Below are 22,404 nucleotides of genomic sequence, written 5' to 3' on the forward strand. Positions count from 1 at the left end.
GGAAGAGGACAGCTGTAGCTTTCCTTTTTACTCTTTCAAAGGCAGGAGGGTTTTCCCACCTGTGTAACTGCTGCTCAGCTCGAGGCAAGGGATTTTAGGCCTTGGTGAGCCAATCCTAACCTGAGCAAGCTGGCACTGAAATGCCCGTGCCCATGTGTGATCTGGAAACCCTGCTGTCTAATAGCTCTTCCTGTAGCACGTGTGGGGCTAGCGCACTCAAGGAAAGTGGCTGTAATGGAGACTGTGACAGGATTCCACTGGAACGACAGAAAACTGAATGAATGGCAGACAGTTGAGTACAGTGGCCTAGCTGGGCCACAGACTTGCTCCCATTTCCTTGACGGAAAGCCAAGGAGTCCTCAGGTGCCAAAGACAACCTGGTTCTGGCCTGTGATAAGGGAGATCAAGCATCCACAGCTATGCGCTAGACTAAAGCAAACACTGCAAGCTTGGCTGTGTCCCCTGTGTTCCGCATGCATGCCTCTGTGCCTAGATAAAAACTTTGCAGAGTGCCCTCAGAGCAGGCAGGCCCTAACTACCAGGCAGTGATCCTCTGCAACTGGGCATTGCAACAGATGCTGATTGCTTCAGAACATCCGAAGTGGCCCATGGAGGTTTCCTGTTGAGAGCCTGAGGTGTCCTTTGGGACTGTAAAGATTAAGAATTTGATAGGAAAATTACTATCTTCATTGTGGAGGGGGAAATGTAACTGCGCTGGGAGAGGAGCTGGCTGAGTTTCGGAACAGTTCATCTGTGACAGATGGGCTGGCTAAGCAATTGGTGTGAGCTTCCCCCTGTGGGAAGGACTAAACCCAGAGACAGTGGCAGCTATGTTTAGAGTGGAAGAATTCCACTAATGATGAGCAAAGGCTGAGTGACTCGACATCTGGTTGGTGTGCTTTGGAGTCCTGACTGCAGTAAACCTGGGCTTCCCTCTGTTGTTCTTTCTAGTATCTGCCCTGGTCAACAGTGATTGGTTGTAGCTGAGCCTTGAATTCCCTTCCCTGTTGTGGGCACCCCCTCCTGCTAGGGCTGAAGGGTTGGATTTCTTCCAAAGCTGCATGGCAGCTTTGGAAACACACTTCCCATTAATTTCTAATGTGGGTCTGTCAGGTGACACATACCGGCTGAGAGGCTGGGGGCTGTCTGGGTGTTTGCACCACTGAGCAAAATCACAACTGATGGCCGGAGAACTTAGTCTCTCATTTGGCCACCTGCTTAGGAAGTATTGTAGTGTGAAGGCATTCCCCAAACCAGTCTGGTAGCCTTTTACAGAAGGCCTTGCCTCTGAGCTAAGAAGGGAAGTATAATGCATTGGACTCTATATTGTATTGACTCTTAACAAGAATTGCCCCTTGTGGTGTTCTGTAAAGAACTCCTTCCAGATTAAGCCAGTCATGTTACGTACACATGCCAATCTCCATGCAGTATTGGGGTGGGGGTGGGGGGGTAGAACATATTCTGTCTAGCTACTGGTCAATGCAGGAAAAAATGGTAACCAGTGGGTCTTCTGGTGGTTGCTCTTTGCTTCATTCTATGATGACTACAGCACTGCAGGCACAAGGAACCTTATGGAGTAAATTGGCACCTTGAGTCTGAATGGGGGAGAAAACTGAACTCAGTGCAATGGGGAAGGGGAAGGCAATGATTCCAAGTGAATGGTGTGGTCAGAGGACTGCCCAGGGAGATGATCTCCAGAGCTGTAGACTGGAGGGTATGACACAGGTGTGAGGGACACTGGGCAGGAGGCTACAGCAATAAGGTGAATGTTGAAGAACCTGGCTGAGAAATCTAGCTGCATGGACCTGGAATGTGTTATAGCAAGATCTGGACACTGCTTGCTTAGCTGTGTGAGGAGAAGGAGCTGAGGAGAACTCCCAGGTTATGGGCCTGTGTGGCAGGGAGGATAGTGAGGTCACAACAGTGGAAGGGAAGTAAGTTTAGGCCAAGATGAGTGACTATGACAAGACTCCCCCTGGCAGGAGATGTCAGAGGCAGGCTTAGATGCAAGATTGGATGAAGGGAGACCCTTCAGGTAGGGCCGGGTAGATCTGAGTCAGCTACTTAGTGGCTTCTGTTACTTCCAATCAGTGGGTCATCCAGAGAGGCTGCCAAAGGAGGAACTCTGTGGAAGCCTCAGAGTGGGGGAGGATGAGGACCCCAAAAAAGAGCTAAAGTTTCTGCCAGGGAACAAGGGGAAAACCAGGAGAGGACTGTATGAAGACACTGGATGTAGTTCTGGTCCCATCAACTTGTATCAGGGTCTACATGCACACCCTTCCACCCAGCAGAGAGAGGTACCGCTCCCGCTGTAGGAGGACCATCGCTGTATAACAGGCTCGTTTTACATGTCTGTCTCTCTGCATGGTTCAGGATATAAAGCCATACTTTGATTCCAGCTCTGCTATGACTTTGCAGGACTAACTGCTCTGACTTCTGTCAGAGCCGCCCAGAAGGAATAACTGCCAAAAGCCCAAAGTGAAAATGTTTTGGTGTAAAGAGTCTCTGATCTCAGAGATGATGCCCAGAAGCTTGGCCTAGAAACATGGATCTAATTATACTATAACCCGGGAAAGATCAGGTTATGTCCATAGTGCAGCTGGGGACTTCTGAGCGTAGCTGTGAACAAGTGAAGCTATTCTGCTAGAATCCTGTAGAGAAGGCCTCCAGCATGGTTACTTTCATCAAGGACTGGGGTGGTGCTCAATTGGTGCATACTAAACACCAAATTGGGCCAGCCATAGCTGTGTTGTAAAGCCCAGGGTCTACTCCCTACATAGGCAGATCAATAAACCCAGTGGTGAGAGGACTTGTCGGTGTTAGGACATGGCTGCACTTGCAGATGTAGAGCGCTTTGAGTTAAACCCGCCTTCGGAGAGCGCAGTAGGGAAAGCGCTGCAGTCTGTCCACACTGACTGCTTCAAGCGCACTGGCGGAGCCGCATTTGCAGCAGCATTGGGAGCGGTGCATCATGGGCAGCTATCCCAGCGTGCTAGTGACTGCAACCTGCTTTTCAAATGGGGGGGTGGAGTGTGACAGGGAGCGTGTGTGTATGTGGGGGGGAGAGAGAGTGGGTTTTTGGGGGGCTGAGAGCATGTCAGCATGCTGTCTTGTAAGTTCAGACAGCAGCAGACCCTTCCCCCCCCCCCCCAGGGTGTGTGTCTGTCTGTCTCTCTCGCACACACCATTCCATGCTAATGGGTGCTTTGTCTCAGAGCAGATAAGCAGCCGGCTGTCAGAAACAGGAACTTTCAAAGGGCATTTCCGCATTCCTGCAGCGATTAAAAAACAATGACAAGAGTGGCCACTTGACTTAAGGGGATTATGGGATGTTTCCGGAGGCTGATCAGAGCGCAGTAATGCAACACCTCATTCACACTGAAGCCCAGACGTTCCAGCCAAGACGCAGCAAATGTTAATCTTCTTGCTGAGGTGGAGTACCAGGAGTGCTCTACATGCCTTGCCAGTGTGGACAGGAAGTGAGCTAGGGCGCCCGGGGCCGCTTTAATGCTCTGTAGCCACGCCCTTAGGCTTGTTCAGTGATCTGCCCTAGCCTCTGATCAACCCTTCCTGCAACTCCTCACAAGGGCTCTTGACTTGACAAAACCTTTTACAGAAGGCACAAAGCACCAGCCTTTGTTTCAAGAGAGGCCAAGGTAAACACAGCCGCTTACTTCACTTGCTAGGGAACTGTCTTCCGGCTGTCTCACTGTTGGGGTGTGAGTGAGCTGTAAGGGATCAGCAGTGAGGAAAACTCCCTCCCCCTCCAGAGTGCTTTTCAAAAAACCAGAATTGCAGAGTGTTCAGTCATGATTTTTACTGCCCCCAAGAATGCTCCATGTTTCCTTTCCGCAGCCTAGCAAAAAAGGATTTCTGCCTTGGGTGAAAAGGTCATGAAAAGCTCCACCATGGGGAGCCACTACGAATTGGACCCGGGCTCCTTCCCAACTCGGCTAGTGACTTCCTGTGTGGCTTCACTGGTTAGTCTGGCCAGGCATCATGTCTGGTGCTGTGCTGGATGTTAACTTGCCTGCATGAGACTTTTCCACCCCTACTCCCTTTCCCTAATAGAAAGGAAAGGCTTGATGTGCTTTCAGAGCCCTACTGGTACTGGGCAGCACCACCAGGGTGGGAAGGATGGTCTAGTGCAGCATTTCCAAGATGGTGGGTTGTGGGGAAGGTTTTCGGTGGGTCATAGGCCAGGTGCAGACAGGTGGCCTCAGGGAGGTGGGGGGGTGGAGAGCAAGCCTGTCCTGCACACATCCTCCAGTGGAAACTCCTGTGCCATGGGGCTGGCCCTGATTCTCGTCGTCCTCCCCCTCACCAAGTGGTTCAAACTGGGCACCAGGCTCACAATGCTACTTGCTCAACCCCACCCACCTCAGCCTCCCTTCTGGGCTGGGATTAGGCCCACAGTGCAGGGGCAGAGAGTGCTGCTGAGGGTGGTTGGTTCCCCCTCAGTGGGGCAAGGAGAAGGACACTGGCCTGTGGCTTTGGGGGAGCCCCCATGAATTTGGACCCAGTGTAGATCACAAAATAGGCTGTGTGGTTGGTGGGTCGCTGAAGTAAAGTTTGGGAACCTCTGCTCTAGCAGCTAGGATGTTGGAGTGGGATTAGACCCAGGTTCAGTTCCTTGATCACGCAGGGATTCTACGGCAGAGCTTGAGGAAGCTTCTTCATCTACCTGTGCTTCAATTCCCCATCTCTGCAACGGAGAGAACCCTTCCCCTTCTCCCACAGGCCTGTGGTGAGGGTAAAATCCATTAATGTTTGTGAGATGCTCCGACAGGACAGTGAGTTCTGGAAGTCCCTATACAGACCATCTCGGCTCCTGTCCCCTAAACAGTTTTGTCTTATGTCCTGCTGAGCGAGTGGTGGTGCTGCCCCCCTTTGAGAGCAGGTAGGCCAGATGGTGTCATAGGTTCTCCTTTGTTCATATGACTGCTAGGTTAGTGTGTGAACTGACCTTGCTGTGCAGGGGCCAAGGGAGCTATTGGTGGGCTTGGTGCATCTGGCTCTCTAAGTGAAAGGAGACAAAACCCTTTTCCCTGAGGTGTTTGAGGATTGTGGAGTTCTTGCAGCTCTCTCCTCCCTTCGCTGCATTAACAGGCCCTTCTGGCACTGAGAAGGACCCACCTTTGGATCAGTGGTTGCTCTGCTTGTGCACAGGAATTGGGGCTGAAACCACAAGTTACCTGGTGTCTGGGAGTGTTTGAGGAGGATTAGTTGAACTGAAGGGGAGGGGAACTAGAGAAAAAGGAAGACAGGGGTCTTTGAAAATTTTACTCTAAGTCCCACTGACTTTTTTTTTTCTCTAGGAGGTTTGAGGTCCTAGTTGCTCTTAAAATCTTACCCAGAAGCTTTTAACTTGCCTAGCAAGTGTGATGAGAATATCTTAGAAAATGCCCTGGCTTGCTGGAGAGAGATGCTGCATTTTGAGCAATCCCTTTTGAGTAAAGGGAGACAAATACCCTTTGAACTGAGAGCCACTGACCTCGGTCTCTTCTCCACTCCCCACCCTCTGTGTGTGTGTTTGTGTTTAAAAGAGGCACTGTCAACAGCAACTAGTGCACAATGCACTACTTGTAAGTAAATTGGCTATGTCTCTGTGGAGAAGGAAGCCCACAGGAGGCAGCAGGATGAGACCAGAGATGGGACCTGTATGCTTCTTTTGCTAGCCTGGGAAGACCACTGAAAACTCTACTCCAGTATTGATGTAGATGTGGTTTTTTTTTTTGTTTTGTTTCCCCCAGCTATCAAAGTGAGCTGCGTTGGATCTTGCGGCGTGTCCAACAAGGTCAATGACACCGCGTGGACTGTGGAGGAGCAGTACTTTAACAGCACACTCTCGCTGGCGGATAAAGGTAAGATCGGGAAGGGGATATGGGTGAATGGAGAACTGTCTGATTAGTTGGAAGGGTCCTTCCCTTTGGATACCTTTTTGGACAGGTTTTTTATTATGATGTAGGTTCCGCATGTGTGCGCCAACAAGATACCTAATGCCTCCATCTCCTGAAATACCCCGAGATTGAAACTGGCTCAGCTGCATGCAAAGTACAGGTGACTTCGTTAGCTGGGCTATATGCAAGACGGCTAGGCCTTGTCTACGCTATGCAGAAAGGCCTTGGAACCCCAGTACAACACAGCACCTGCCTCAAGTGGCTTTCGGACATTGCTTGCAACATCTGGGCCAACGTCTCTAGCTCATGCCTGGTTAGGACCAATGCAGTGTACAGTGGTTTCTCTCTGGTGCAGTCAGAGTCGACAGGTGTTGCAGCTACACCTGTTTTGCACAATGTCTTTAGAAACTTCAAAGGCCCTGCCTGCCACTTCAGTGCTGGATCTTATAGGAAGGTTGCTTCAGGAACCACAGAATGCACTGGCCCTAACCATAGGGATGAGGTGTGGGGAGTCCCTGTAGCAGTGCTAGAATTGTTGTAAGAACGAAGTCCCTGCAATGCTTCCCTTGCTTAGCAGATGCACACCCTGTGTGTGTGTGTTTAGCTCCTGGCATATATTCCTGCCACAAGTCAGAATGACTTGGGTGTGCTCCAGGGGCTCTGCGTTTGAATGAATGCTGCCTTTCAGCCACTAAATAGGTCAGTACACCACAAATAATTCACGCTGTATCTAGGCTTCCATTGAAACCGATCGGTACCAGCATTCACCTGCCACAGCAGCGTATCAAGTTGTAACTTATATACTGAAGTGTGTTGTGTGTGGCAAGGAAACAAACTAATGGGCCTTCAGAGGCCTCATCTCCTAGTAGGAAATGGACAAGAGGCAGTAAAATAGGACTGACAGCTTTTGCTAAGTCGGCAGTTTGCAAGCAGAGCTTTTAGCACATGCTGGAGAAAGGTCGGCTATATCCTGCAGTGTTTCTGGGGATAAACTTCTCTCCAGCCCAGACCCCAGGGGTGAAGAGGAACCATCAGGGTTACTTTCCTGTTGGCTTGGCACACAGATCAATAGGCTGGAGGAGTGGGTTGAATCACAGCTTTTGTTTTCCACATGCAGCATGGGGTGGGGGGGAGTAGGAAAAGCCCCCCTGTCTCCCTTGGAAATGGCCCAGAACAAAGCCAGACAGTGCATACAGCAGGCTGGTGAATATCTGGGCTGCCAAATCCCAAAGGGCTTTACAAAGCACTCCAGGTAAAACAGCCCTAAGTGAGTTGAGAGCTGGATGCTTTCTGCACGTGGACTGTAGGGCTTTTGGCTGGCTTAAGACTCCATTTAAGTCACTTTAAAGTGGTTACAGGTTAAAGTCTGAGCATTGGAGCGTGGTGGTTTTTTTTTCTTTTCTTTTCATGCCAATGATTTCTGTGAGGATCCTGCATCTGAATGCCTGTCTGCTGCTCTGGAAAAGCTTAACCATGTAGCAGCAGATAGGGGAAAGTGAGCTGCATGGATTGTGTGACTTTGAAGTGTCCCAACCCCAGAAGTTCAATTGAGGGATTCAGGCAAAATAAGCAAATGCATTCTGTCCTAGCAGTGCTGTTGCCATCAGGCATCCTCCCGTTTTGTTGGAATAAAGACGGGGGAGACTGAAGCCCACAAATACCAAGGGAAGGCAGAACTGCCTGTTGGGGTCTGTATTGCCTGTGAAACTTGCCCTCTGTGGAATCTTTGAATCGTTGTCTAGGGAGGAACCGTCATACCTGCACTTCTGTCCTGATTCACTCAAAGTAGAGGAAAACGGTGTGGCCCTTGGGATCCTTGGAGCCTCTAAATTAGGGCTCCCCTGCTAACGTGTGGGGTGGAGGAAGGAATGCAAATCCCTGGCACAGATGGGGAATGGACTGTTGAAGTCATGACAAAGCTCAGATTTTTTAATGTCTCCAGAATGAGCAAAGAGACTTAAGCCTGGATTTCCAAAGCAGCTGAAGGGTTAGCTGCCCAGTTCCCACTGAGTTTCACTGAGGGGTGGGTGCCCTGCTTCTTGGGCTCAGTTGAAAAGCCCAGCCAGTGTCCTTAAAATCTCTAAAGTCGGGTAACTATGTCTCGGCTAACATTGACTGAGGATAGGAGGCACCTGGGAGTCAGAACTCCCTGGAGTCTGTCCCAAGCTGTGGCCACAGACAAGCTGTGGACACGGATTCACTTAAGACCTGATTTATCTTCGAGGTGTTGAGTGCTTACAACTCCAGTTCAGGACCATGGGGAGCTGGAAGTGCTCAACACCTGTGAAAACAGACCTTATGGCCTGTCTTTCACGTCATCCTTCTTTTCTGTGCACTTAACACAGAGCTCGCAGGGGTGTCTGTGTTGAATTAGATTTTTGTAAGGGGCTTTGGGATGAGCCAAAAAGTGCTAGAGAAAGGTAAAGTCAAATCCTAGTTTTGGTGACTTTCCTACAATTTGTTCATTGTTTAATCTGCAAAGTAGACAGGACTGTCTGAGCAAGGCAGCTAAAAAACAGCCAGTTGCATGAATATCTGTCAAAGGTATTGGAAGATGTGCTCAGCTACCTATGGAGGAGTTGAATATTCTCCCTATTTTTATAGATTTGGAAACTGAGGTGAAAGGTCAAGTCACTTGCTTAGAACTGGTGGCATGGATTGGCAGATTCAGCATTACAGGGACTTGGGTATAAGAACCAGATCACATATGGACTCTGCTGTGTAACCATGGGTGTGTCACTATGTTTGCAGCATTGTAGTGGCCGTGTTGGTCCCACGGTGGGTGAAGTAATGTCTTTTATTGGACATTGGAATAGACAAAGATCGGTCAGTGATCTTTGCCTATTCCTCAGGCATAAATAATGCTGTACAGTGCTTTTTAAATACGACTTAGTACTGAGGCCTGGGCAGTCATTTTAGGTGAATGTAGCACTCGTGACCTCCTGCCTCCCATCCCTTTTGCTCATTTCCCTAGAGCAGAGGTGGGCAGATTACAGCCTGCGGGACTGTCCTGCCCAGCCCCTGAGCTCCTGGCCCGGGAGGCTGTCCCCCGCAGCCATGCCACCGCGAGCGCAATGCTCTGGGCAGCGGGGCTGCAGAGCCCGGCCTGACCCGGTGCTCTGTGCTGCGCGGCTGCCTATCCTGGTGCAGCCGCGCCACCGGCGCTCCAGGCAGTGCAGTAAGGGAGCAGGGACTCGGGGGTTGGATAGAGGGCAGGGGAGTTCGGGGAGTAGTCAGGGGCGTGGATAGGGGTCGGGGCGGTCAGAGGGCAGCAAATGGGGGCAGGGATCCGGGGGGGGGGGTAGTCGGGAAGGGGAGGAGGGGTTGGATGGGGCGGGGGACAGGGAGCAGTGTGTCGGTGGATGGGGCGAGGGTCCGGGGGGGGGGAGGGTGGTAGTCAGGAGGGGGGGGTTGAATGGGCTGGGGTGGGACAGTTAGGGGTGAGGGGTCCGGGGTGGTCAGGGAGAAGAGGTGGTTGGATGGGGCAGGAGTCCCAGGGGGGCTGTCAGGAAGTGGGGGTTGGATGGGGTGGCGGGGGGTGGTTGGGGGACCAAGAGAAGGGGGGGCAGATGGGGCAGGAGTCCCAGGGGGGCTGTCAGGAAACAGGGGGGTTTGGATGGGGCAGGGGTCCCCAGGGCACTGTCAGGGGGTGAGAAGTTGGGGGGCTGGATAGGGGGTGGGGGCTGGGCCATGCCTGGCTGTTGGAGGAAGCACAGCCTCCCCTAACTGGCCCTCCATACAATTTCAGAAACCTGATGCGGCCCTCAGGCCAAAAAATTTGCCTGCCCCTGCCCAGAGCATGTTACTTGTGCTAGGACACTAGTCTCACCTGCCAGCATCTGTCTTTCTTGCCAGTCTTTGTGCTGGAGGATTTTGAAAGTGCCGGTCTATTTTCCACACTGGAACAGGAACAAACATTTCAGCAAAAAGTCTATCATTTCTTTAGGGGGGGGGAAAAAAAGCAGCCATTTTAAAATGGCGTCTCTTACAGGCAAACCTCATAGAGGAAAAAGTCTTAGCGTAGGTACCATTATTCATAACTCCAAAAATATTATTGATCTGAGTTCACGCTTTCATAAACTGAAAAATGACTGAACTTGTAGAGCTGTCATCTTAGTGGTCCAGAGTTAAATGTTGCACACCTGTTCAGATCACACAAGGTGGATGTTTGTGTGTCAACTGCCAGCCCTGTAGACTCCCCTTGAGATCTGAGGGTCAAGCTGGGCACTTTGAGGCTTGCCTGCCATTGCCAGGAATAGTGGTCTGTGGTGGTTGGTTTGATGCATGATGAACAGAATGCAGCTTATTCGCCAGTAGCTGTTGGTTCTGCAGGGCTAGCTGGCGTAAAAAGCAAAAGCAAATGGTTTTGTCATAAAGTCAGCAGATGCATCTCAAAAATGCACCGGGAGCAGATCTGTTGAGTAATAAGATGGTTTAGTAAAAAGAAAAAAGAAAAGGAGGACTTGTGGCACCTTAGAGACTAACCAGTTTATTTGAGCATGAGCTTTCGTGAGCTACAGCTCACTTCATCGGATGCATAGCATATTGTGGAAACTGCAGAAGACATTATATACACACAGAGACCATGAAACAAAACTTCCTCCCACCCCACTGTCCTGCTCGTAACAGCTTATCTAAAGTGATCATCAAGGAGGGCCATTTCCAGCACAAATCCAGGTTTTCTCACCCTTCCTTTCCCCCCCCCCCCCCACAGACACACATACAAACTCACTCTCCTGCTGGTAATAGCCCATCCCTCTTTGAAACCTCTCTTTATAATGCGCATGATAATCAAGGTGGGTCATTTCCAGCACTAATCCAGGTTTTCTCACCACCCCCCCCCCCCCCAAACACACACACCCCCTGTGTGTGTCTGTGGGGGGGAAGGGTGAGAAAACCTGGATTTGTGCTGGAAATGGCCCTCCTTGATGATCACTTTAGATAAGCTGTTATGAGCAGGACAGTGGGGTGGGAGGAAGTTTTGTTTCATGGTCTCTGTGTGTATATAATGTCTTCTGCAGTTTCCACAATATGCTATGCATCCGATGAAGTGAGCTGTAGCTCACGAAAGCTCATGCTCAAATAAACTGGTTAGTCTCTAAGGTGCCACAAGTACTCCTTTTCTTTTTTCTTTTTACGAATACAGACTAACACGGCTGTTACTCTGAAAGATGGTTTAGCTATTTATTGCTATTCAACTGCCTTCTAAAGTAGTCATTAGTCACTTCACCTCTCTCCCCACACACCTGTCACTTATTCGGCTGTCTTGCAAATTTGTAGTACAGTTATGGAAAGAGGTTTAGTACTATTTCGAATAGAAATTCACAGCTGAGTACCAACTAGTCATCTCCATGACATCCAGCTGTATTATTGACATCTCAAAACCACAGCGGCACCATCAGTTGCTGTCACCCAGGAAGTGTCAGACATTGAGGCCCTGGCTGTGCCGTCATGTACGTGCTTCCTACAGAGACGGGGAGTTTTTCCATCCCTGTCGTTTAATCCACAGGAGAAGGTGTGTTTGTTTTTTTTTTCCTCCATTGACCCAGCCAGGTCTACACCAGGAGTTAGGTCGGCATAGCTACGGCATTCAAGGGGTATGAATTTTTCACGTGTGTGTGTGTGTGTGTGTGTGTGTGTGTGTGTGTGTGTAAAACCCACAACCTCATGGGTGTAGTGCTCTGTCCCATCTAGACCGAGACCACTTAGAGAGAGCACGCTAGGGCTGTAGAGCAGACTCAAAGGGCCATGTGGCTTTTAGCTCATGCAACAGAGCAATGGTCCCCACCCTTTGTGGGAATAGCGTATTCCTATTCCCAGAAGACTGTGGCGGGTGCCAGACACCCCGCCGCCAAGAAGCGGCACCACCAAAATGCTGCCGAGCAAGTGCAAGGCTTCTCGGCAGCATTTCAGAGGGTGGTTGTCTGGTGGCCGTGCTTGGCGGCACGGTGTCCTCCGGGCGCACACAACTGCCCCGACGGGCGCCATTGTGCCCGCAGGCACTGCATTGGGGACCCCTGCAAGAGAGGCTCATGCATTTTGCTCCAGAGGTCCCAGGTTTGATCCCACCTGCCGATGACCGGGGTCTGTTGGTGTTGCATGCGCACCATTGGTGCATTACTCCACTGACCATCTGTTCCCGTTCTGCCCTGCCTTCCCAAGCAGACCTTCTGATGAGGCAGGCTCTGCTTTCCAACTCCTAGACCTAGTTACCTCCTGCTCAGCTGCTGTCCCCTTTGCCATTGGCTTGGAGTTGAGGTACAGTCCTGTGGAAACAAACCGTAGATTTGAATATGCATAACTTCTTCTCATTGTGCGAGCCTGCTATGTAGTGCGACATTCCCAACTGTCTGCCAAAGGCAAAATAATGAGTTTCAGGCCCTTTTGAAATGGTTAACCATCTTCTGGCTATAAGGAAGTAGGAGTGGGGAGGAAGGACAAACAGCTCTTTGTGTAGGATCTTTGCTAAGGGCAGCATTTGCTGGGTGTTCACTGTTAAATGAATGGTATGTGCTAGAACTGCAGACTCACTGTTACTCATCCCACCTGGAGGACTGTGGAGGATAGATTGCAGCAGAAGCAGGCTGTAAGGGAAAAGCTGGTACCTCAAGGTGGTAGAGGATGAAACTAGATTGGCATTGTGTGTTTGTGCTTCCGTTTGCATCTTGGCTCTGTGTTCAGAGAGTGCAACAAACTCGCTTGGTGAGCTCTGCAGTCCAAGTTCTCAAGCTTGGGCAAGCTGACGTCTTCTCTTCCCCTTTAAGTAACGTGTCTGTGTCTCCGGTTATCTCACCCCTCTGTCCTATGGGTGCACAGTGCGAGCCATACAGCTTTTTATTTTGATACCTAGGCAGATCCAGCATGACAAACTGTCCCCTTCTTTATCTGATGACCATGCCTATATTGACAGGTTTCAGAGTAGCAGCCGTGTTAGTCTGTATTCGCAAAAAGAAAAGGAGGACTAGTGGCACCTTAGCGACTAACCAATTTATTTGAGCATAAGCTTTCGTGACCCACAGCTCACTTCATCGGATGCAGTGAGCTGTAGCTCACGAAAGCTTATGCTCAAATAAATTGGTTAGTTGCTAAGGTGCCACTAGTCCTCCTTTTCTTAATGCCTATATTATAAACAGCTAAACAGGAAGGAATCTCCAATTTTCCATTCATTTGGCGGCTTTTCCGTTCTGTATCCCTGCCTCTGCATGTGCCGGAGGAAGGTGTGTGACTTTGAAATACTGTCTGGGTTATTCAGAGTACAGTGCCTCGGGACATGCCAGGAAGCATACCCATACCATAATCAGGAAGTGGGTTAAGTTCCTCTTCCTGGCCTATGCTCATGTTTTGTGCATTGTCTGGGGGAAATGCCCCCCACCTCCCTGGATGCTGAAGCAAACAAGAAGCTATTCTGATGAGCAAAAAAGAACCCCTAGAAGGGACGGCTGAGTAGACTAGGATGGTCCTGTCCTTGTGTGTTTAGAAGTCAGTTGACAGCCTAGTACTTAAAAGGAAACTGCAGACAAACAGCCTGTGCTCTCTGCTCCCCTGTGATGTACAAAGGTGCCCCTGGAGTTCTTGTTCCCATCTCTTGGCTCAGGAGAACCCTTGAGCCTGAATTTCCATCTTCTGGTGGGAGGACTTCAGCTGGAGCTCTGGAAGACCATCGTGGTGGCTTCATGTGAGGCTGAAGCCTGGGCGTCAGCTTCCCTATCAAGCTGAGAACCACTGCTTATGTACCACTGTGGGCTGCATATGCAACTCTGTTACGTGAGCCGCATCCACACAATATCTATACTACCTGGATGGCCCTGAGGATGTCACATGGGCCGTAGCTATGTGCTGACTGGGCCGCAAGTGGCCTGGGGCCACCACCGGTTGAGAGCCTCTGCTGTAGGGGGAGAGGGAGGGAATGTAAAGTTTAATGAGGGTGGGTTGGCCTGGAGTTGAGTTTCAGCCAAGCGAGTAACGCTTACTACTACTGAGGCCTTCCAGTTGGCAGGCAAGAGGGGAGAGCCTTCCTCTGAAGGCTTTCTTGGCTCTGGAATGTTTCCCCTCTTTCTGTGGGTTGCCTATGCAAAGTCAGCCCATGTGCAACTTCCCCTCCCCTTGACAGAATTCGGCAAAAATGCAGGCTAAAAACCAGGGCACAATGAGAGCTGGAGTTCTTGTGGCTATTGACTTTATTGCCATGCCTTATGGGGGGGGGTGTGTGTGTCCTGGGTGGGGTTTTTTGTTTGGCGTATATTTACATACATTTCTGGAACCAAGGACTAGAGTTGCAACTACACCCTAAACTGTGCATCCCTTCTGCTCCCTCTCCCCCTGCCCCACACTATTAGGGGTCCGGGTTGCTGGGAAAGCTGATGCCCAGGTTTGGGTTTCCCATAAATCACTGTTCAGGCCTCTCCAAAACTGAATGAAGTTCCCTGTGGGTCCAATGAAAGACGACCAAGCAGAGGAAAGCTAGTCCTATGGCTCTAACTGCTCCTGGACACTGGATCGTCTCTTTAAACCATCTTCAGCTCTCCATCTGAGGTCTCTGTCACCGCTCTTTCTGTATCCCTGCTGCTCAGCGCTACCCTCCCTATGGAATAACCCCCAATCTTTGGGGATCCCTCGACAACAGCTGCATTGTTTCCATTGGGAAAGGCACAATCTGGGCAGGCTGCTGAGCTGTGTAAAAGCTCCTTGACCTTTAACTAGTTGTATCTTAACTCCCAGCCCTCCCAAACCCCCACACTGGGGAGCAGCTTGGGGAGAATGTGGTGAAGCAGCAGGCGGTGGAAAGCAGCCAAGAGACAAGACTTTCCAAAGTCTCCCATCTGCACATTTGTCCTCCCTCCCTCCTGCCCAATCCAGACTCCCTCCTAAGACCCATAGGTACTAATTTGGAGTGTTTCTGGAACTGGGATGGGCAGGAAGAACAGCCCCTGGGAGTTGAGTAACCAGCAAGAATGTGGCTGAAAAGTGATCTGATCAAGGCATCTAACCTGTCTTCCCTCTCTTCCACACCTTTTCCCCCCCCCTCCCCCCTCCCCCCGCTTTGTTCTAAACAATCTGGTCACTCAGTCTGTTGTGATTTTATTCCAGATTCCTGAGTGGGGCCAGGAGGTCAGGCTGCCACCCCCTGCATGGAGGTGGGGTGGCAGATGAGATGCTTGCATTCAAAGCAATGGAAAAAATCTGGCTCTTCTCCAGCATTCGTACTTCTCACTCTTGCAAGAATCCAGTTTATCAAGCCTGACAGCAGATTTGTTCCAATTCAGGGGAAACCCAGCAGGTGGGCTGCAAGGCCAGGTTGCAAACAGATCTCGCCTCTTTCAGAGGGAACAGTTTTCTCTCTAACAGTTCAGCCTCATGCTCCTCCCCCCACCCCCCTTGTAATCGGGAGCGGGGGAAACATGAATTCAGGGAGATGCTCCCCAGGGTAAATAAAATCCCTGGGAAGTGCAGAGGAAGCCAATCAGTCTCTCTCCTCCCTCTCCCCCCTCAAAAAAGCCCCAAGCTTGTGGATTTTAGACTGGACAAATATTTTGGAACACTAGTGCTGTCAGCCTGGAAGGCCCCTCTGTCTGCACCTTGTTAGGGAAACTGCAACAGCTCTGCAAAAACAACCTTTGAAACTGGCCAGCAGTCTCTAAGATGCCATTGTAAGTAGCCTGCCATCATCTTTGTTTCCCCAACCTCCACCCACACACCGCTCCTGGAAAGCAGTGGGGGGCTGAAAATCTTGTTTCCATAAGCTTTAGGCCTCATTTAAACACACTGGGGGTGGAGGGGAGAGTGCGTGTGTGGGGGCGGTTTGTACTGACCATAACTATTTTGGTTTGGGGTAACTTACTTAGCTTCATGCTATTTTAGTTTAATAATATGTTGAAATGCAGAACCTTTTACACTCGTGCAACTGCATCCATTCTACAGTGTGGTGCACCTTAAAACAGGGGTGCTCAAACTTTCTTTCTGAGGCCCCCCACAACATGCTATTAAAAACTCCAGGCCCAGGGGGACACTCGGGGCTCTGGGCGGGAGGCATAGGTGTAGTTTGACTTCTCTTTGGGGGGCAGGGGCCAGCAGGGCTTGGGCCACTTCTGCACAGTGGGGTCTGGTGAGAGAGCACCACCTCCACCCCTGACTCACCTCAGCAGGCCACCCAGCCTGTCTGGGCTGTGTGGAGGGGGGCGTAACCAAAAATTATAACTCAAAAGGTGGGGGGGCTCAGTTCAAAAAGTTTTAAAAGTGCTCAAGGTGCAGGGAGAGGTAGCTAGGGCCTGGGTAGTGGTGCGGGGGGGGGGAAGCTTAGGGTTCAGGGAAGGGGTGTGCCAGGAGGGCTCCCCTGTGGTCCCTGTTCCCAAAGGGCTCTGCCAGACTTGGAGTCAGGTCCCCCACTCAGACAGCTCGTGAGCAAAGGGGGCTGGGAGCTGAGGAGTAGCTTCAGCCCCCTGCAGCAGCAAGAGAGAAGGAAAGCCGTGGCTGCCTACTCCATGGCACCAGCCAGAGCAGCAGCTGCCTGCACTGCCCGGCCTCTGGTTTCCTGTCTCCGACCTGGGCAGGGAGAGAAGGGAGGAGGTGTGGAGCTGCCCCAGGACTGTCCTGCTCTTTCACTGTAGTTTTTTGGGGGAGCTACACCCCCTGTGCCCATCAACTCCCAGCTTCAACCCCATGGGGGGGCAGTGTGTGCTAGGGATTGGGGAGTGGGCTCCTGGCTTCAGTCCCCCGGGAGGTGCTTGGGTTTTAGCTGTGGGGCTGGCCTGCTTGAAAGGATTTGCGGATCCCCTGTTGAGAACTGCTGCCTTAAACCATACTTGTCTCAAATGCAGTTAAAGCAGTAAAGAAAGACGCTCTTGAACGGTGACAGGGAAGATGACCCTTGTTGTTAAATACAATGTGTAAAGTTTGTTAGTTTTATTTTTAAAAAGCTAGTTCTGTCTTTCACAGCAAGATGATGTTGCTCTGGGCAGGGTGCGTGAGAGGGAATCACTGGCATTTACTTAAAATCTCACCGGAACTGAAAGTAGGTTTGAACTCGCTCCTTCTGTAGTTATGTCAGAGTCAGAAACAGGCTTGTGGCTCGCTGTGGTTTGAAGAGCCATGCACTCGGTGTGGGATCGCATGCTTCGCTCTGTAGCCTGCGTCTGTTTGCACGAACATGTGACTTAATGGGCTCTGATTTTTTTTCACATAAAAAGCCACTGGAAACTGGTGAGTGACCCAGGTGACTTGAAATGGAATCGGGCAGGAGGCTTTCCAAGATCTCTCTGGCTTCTGCTCTTTGCTTGAGCACACACTGAGTTAGGTCATCTCCCTCTGACTACAGTGTTGCCCTTTAATGGAGCTTAGTTAAATGTCTGCTTTCAATAGTGAGGTAAAGGAGCATTTGCAGACGCTCTTGGTTTGGCTTTTGTGGTTTCTATTCAACTTGGACTCTTGCTTATTTCCTGTTTTGTGCATTAAATAGGTGGCGTTGCTCTTGTATGACTCCCTGAGCACTGGTGGGGAGCGCACTAGTATTTATAAACCAGCAATATCTGAGGCATTAAGTGAATCCATCATGTTGGTCACAATGTTCCCTCTAATTTTTGACAGGCCGTGCACGCAAAAAATTTCTTCTGTGCAAATTGTTATGCTTCCCTGCAAATTTTTGTGTGCACAGTGTTTTACTGTGTGCGTGGGGTTTAGGATCTGTGTGCGCGCGCACAGCTTAGAGGGAACAGTGGTCGGTAGAATCCATCATGTCAGCTGGTCCCATTAAGCTGGGCAGCCTGTGTAGAGCTGCCTACAAGAGGACTGCAGCTCCCACTTTCCTTCCATGTGCGATTCTGGGCTCGCTCTTGCTGGGGAGGAGCAGATGCACCTGCACATGCCTGTTCTGAGTGGCAGGTGTAAAAACCATTCCCTCTCCAAGAGCAGGGACACTTCCAGGGGAGGTGGTGATGGCATGAGTCAGCAGAGTTTTCTCCTCTCAAACCTGGTCTCGGTCTATATAATGCCTTGACCAAGAGGATGTTCTATGGCAGTGCAGGGTTGAAGAAATCATAACTGGCACCTGCATCATTGGACATATTTGCTGCTGCATCTCCTGAGAGACTGAGCACAGACAGCCCAGCCCAGAGGGGAGGGTGTGAAGGCACAGGTGGACTTAAATCATCTTTTGTTGCCTGGATTCTGTCGAAACTGCTGGTTGGCACCGTTCTCAATTGTCCCTTGCAGCGCTACGGCTTCTTTCCCTCCTGCTGTGCGCCGTCCACCAGCAGCTGCAAGGGGGAGCAGCATAGAGCCCCCTACACATGCTCAGTGCTGCTGTTCTCGTGGCCTGGGTATGCCACCCAAGCAATGTATGGGGGGCTAGAGCAGTGTGTCCAAGCTCAGTATAGTTAGTTTTCAATAGGTTTTAAAGGGCGGGCTGACTGGCTACTGAAATGCCATGGGGTCTCTGTGCCGGGCTCAGAAATAACTTCCATCTAACATGTGCCCAAGGCCTCTGAGCAACAGCATGAGTGGTTAAAGCACCAGACTGGGGCTTAGGAGACCTATTCCCAGCTCTGCTACAGATTCTACTGGATGACCTTGGGCAAGTCACTTCATCTCCTCCTGCCTCAGGTTTCCCAATCTGTTTTTATTTAAAAAAAAAAAAAAGGGGGGGGGGATTAAGTATCGCTCTCCATCAGATCCCAAAGCACTGCACAAAGGCTAGTGGTTTTATGCTATCTGATGGCTGCAGTCCCAGAGTAGCTAGGAAAAGGAGGACTTGTGGCACCTTAGACTAACAAATGTATTTGAGCATAAGCTTGGATAAGAGCAGATAGGTGCTCCCATCATACATACACTCACTGCAGTGAGCAGCTTCACCGGGAACAGAGTGGCACCTCTAGAGACAGTCCCTCCAGCTCTGGCCTGGAAAGAAAGTGTAGAGGGAGCAGCCGTTCATACACTGTCTTCCTTCCCGTTGATCCGCTGAGCCACTAAGTCGCCCCATATGCTGTGATCCAGGGGAGCAAGAATCTGAGGCCCTTGGGCTTGGCCCCAGGCAGCTGTAGCACAAGGGTGGGGGCAAGCCCTGACCTTGTGGTAACTTACAGCAAGCAATTTACAAGGAGCTGCTGCTGCTCCTGGTAAGGGAAGGTGGATGAACTGAAGACCACATTTAATCTGAAAGCCTGCGAGGTGGGAAGCCCACTGGCTGACTCTCCCGATTATATTAACCTAGAGGAGAGCGGCTACTCTTGCTGAGATGCCCTGTGATTTATTATTTATTATTTGTATTACCATAGTGCCTAGGGGCTCTAGTCCTAGGTTCGGACCCCATGGTGCCAGGCACCCTGCAAACACAGAACAAAAACCCTAGTGTCTTGCAACATAGCAGAACTTTGGCTCCTTCCCACTATCTTTTGGGGCCCTGCCAAAAGCTTGAAGTTCTGATGCCTACCGAGAAGCAAGAAGCTTTGAGTGGAATCCACTAGCCCTGGAAGAGAATTCTTGCTGGGGCAGAGTCGTGCTAACAACACTGTAAATACCAGGAGTCTGCAGGAGCCCCTCTCTCCTCTAATGAAATCTTTGGAGATGGAGGGCTAATTACAGCATACAGGAGGGTTGTGCTATTGTGATGGGCGGCAGGGGGACCAACAAAAGGCACTGTGTAATTTCTTCCTCTCTGGAGGATTCGGCTGAGCGTGTTTAATGCATCATTCTCTAATAAGTAGCCTGAGAGGAATTACCATATTGCCAGGCCTGTTGTTTGTCAAATAGTCTTGAAAGTCTCTCTCGCTGCTGCTTTAAACAAAAATGCGGCATTTTTATGCGTTTTGGTGAGACTGCCATGCTAACCGCTCTGTGTGTATCCAACCGCCTCCTCTCGCGTGGTGGGGGCAGGGGCAGGGGAGGGCAAGGCTGGTGCCCCAGTCTCTCCAACAAAGAGAGGCCTGAATTTAAAGGTCATGACCTGGCTCTGTTCCATTTGGGCTGTGTCTACATACAAGGATGACCTACGCTAGGCAAGGCTGAAGTGTTTCTGGTGGTGCAATACACACGCTAACATGACTTCTAAGCTAAATTCCTTGTAATCTGCGTGGCAGTGCAGCAGCCTATTAAGCGCCATGCAGTTGCTCCGGGGACCGGCCAGGAAAGGGGCACCTCAACTCAGGCCTGGACCTGCCGCAGCTGGGGCACCCCTCCCCTGGCCTGGACCCAGCCCCAGCTGAAACCTGCTGCGGCTGGGGGAGGGGCTCTCCTCCCCCGGGCTGGACCTGCTGCAGCCAGGGGAGGGGTGCCTCTTCTGCCCAGCCCCAGTGCTGCTGTGGCAGGAGAGAGCTTGGGGGAGTCCTCTCTTCCCCACTGTAGCCCTGCACCCAAAACCACTTATCCCTGGCCCCACTTCCCTCTGAGCTGGCACAGGCCTGTGGGCGAGGTTTCAGAAAGCTTTCTTGGAGACCAAAGGTACAGCTGCAGAAGAAATCCAACTTCTCACCACTTCCACTGAGCTGAATGATTGCTCACTAATGATCTGGATGATGGGATGAATTGCACCCTCAGCAAGTTTGCAGATGATACTAAACTGAGAGGAGAGGTAGATACGCTGGAGGGTAGGGATAGGATACAGAGGGACCTACACAAATTAGAGGATTGGGCCAAAAGAAATCTGCTGAGTTTCAACAAGGACAAGTGCAGAGTCCTGCACTTAGGACAGAAGAATCTCTTTTACTGCTACAGACTAGGGACCGAGTGGCTAGGCAGCAGTTCTGCAGAAAAGGACCTAGGGGTTACAGTGGAGGAGAAACTGGATATGAGTCAACAGTGTGCCCTTGTTGCCAAGAAGGCTAACGGCATTTTGGGCTGTATAAGTAGGAGCATTGCCAGCAGATCGAGGGATGGGATCGTTCCCCTCTATTTAGCATTGTTGAGGCCTCATCTGGAGTACTGTGTCCAGTTTTGGGCCCCACACTACAAGAAGGGTGTGGGAAAAATTGGAAAACGTCCAGCGGAGGGCAACAAAAATGATTAGGGGCCTGGAACACATGATTTATGAGGAGAGGCTGAGGGAACTGGGATTGTTTAGTCTGCAGAAGAGAAGAATGAGGGGAGATTTGATAGCTGCTTTCAACTACCTGAAAGGGGGTTCCAAAGAGGATGGATCTAGACTGTTTTCTCAGTGGTAGCAGATGACAGAATGAGGAGTAATGGTCTCAAGTTGCAGTGGGGGAGGTTTAGGTTGGATATTAGGAAAAACTTTTTCACTATGAGGGTGGTGAAACACTGGAATGCGTTACCTAGGGAGGTGGTGGAATCTCCTTCCCTAGAAGTTTTTAAGGTCAGGCTTGACAAAGCCCTGGCTGGGATGATTTAGTTGGGGATTGGTCCTGCTTTGAGCAGGGGGTTGGACTAGATGGCGCCCTGAGGTCCCTTCCAACCCTGATATTCTAGGATTCTGAAGGCTGGCATGAATGTGCTCTTGCTCTACGCCCAGCAGAAGCTTTGTGAAAAGCAGCCACCAGGTCATTGAGGTGGCTGTGAGGACAGGTAGTGGAGGTTGTTCTGACAATGTGCATGGAGAGCTGGAGACTGAAGCCAGTCCTGCTGCATGGCCACGTACTTCTCTCCGCTCACCACACATCCCCCAATGTTTTTGCAGTAAAGCTGGCTGTGTGCTGGTGGGGCCAGGTTCTTGTCTAGACCCGAGATAAGCAGCATTGGTTGCAGAAATTCAGAACCAAGGAGACGTTTTCTGTACCTTGGGGAGGGGGGAGTTGCTTTTAATTAACAGTGACTCTCAAGTTAAACTTGGTTAGCCCGTTTTGCCCACTAATAAAAGCTCCTCTTACCATATTGGGTCCCATCTACACTATGAGAGGGGGGAAAAAAGTCACAGCTATGCTCTAGTCATGCCTGACATTAGGAATAACAATACTGTATCTACCTGTGAATAGCACTTTGCATCTGCTCTCAAATGAGTGGGGAAAGTGAGGCACAAGTGAAGTGACTTGCCCAAGGTCACCCACCAGGCCAGCGGCAAAGCTGGGAGACAAATCCAGGACTCCTGAGTCCCCATTGTGGTGCTCTAGCCTCTAATGTGGTTCCGTCTGGCAGACGGAACAAAGTCCTGTCCTCAGACATTGCTCAAGCCTGGGGCTTTGCAGGTATATAGGATGGCTTGGGATCGTAGTCTAAACCAGAGGTTCTCAACCTTTAGCTTTCTGAGGTGCCCCCTTCCCTGAACATGCTATAAAAACTCCATGGCCCACCTGTACGGGGCTGACTTTAGGGGGTAGCAAGCAGGGCAGTTCCCTGGGGCCCCATACCACGGGGGGCCCCCTGCAGAGCTAAATGCTTCAGTTGTAGCCCTGCTTTCTGGTTTATTTTGGCAGGACCCCTTGAAACCTGCTTGCAGCCCCCAGGGGGCAACAGACCCATGGTTGAGAACCACTGGCCTAAACTTTAAACCATGATTTGGTCCTGTCCCACCTGCACTGCAAGACTAATCTGTGTCCAGGAGCAGTGGTTTGTAACCAGGAAACCA

The 22,404-nt window shown here is 50.8% G+C and overlaps 1 protein-coding gene across 1 annotated transcript in view; it reads left to right on the forward strand.

Annotated features, from left to right (window-relative positions):
- The window catches only part of ARRDC1 (arrestin domain containing 1), a 68,307-nt gene that overhangs the window by 21,450 nt on the left and 24,453 nt on the right, over positions 1–22,404 (forward strand). The window contains exon 2 of the mRNA XM_074973330.1: positions 5,754–5,864. Coding sequence (XP_074829431.1) covers positions 5,754–5,864 — 111 coding nt within the window. The remainder of the gene's footprint in view (positions 1–5,753; positions 5,865–22,404) is intronic.

This window comes from Natator depressus, chromosome 16, assembly GCF_965152275.1.
Source record: "Natator depressus isolate rNatDep1 chromosome 16, rNatDep2.hap1, whole genome shotgun sequence".
NCBI classification, from domain to species: Eukaryota; Metazoa; Chordata; order Testudines; family Cheloniidae; genus Natator; species Natator depressus.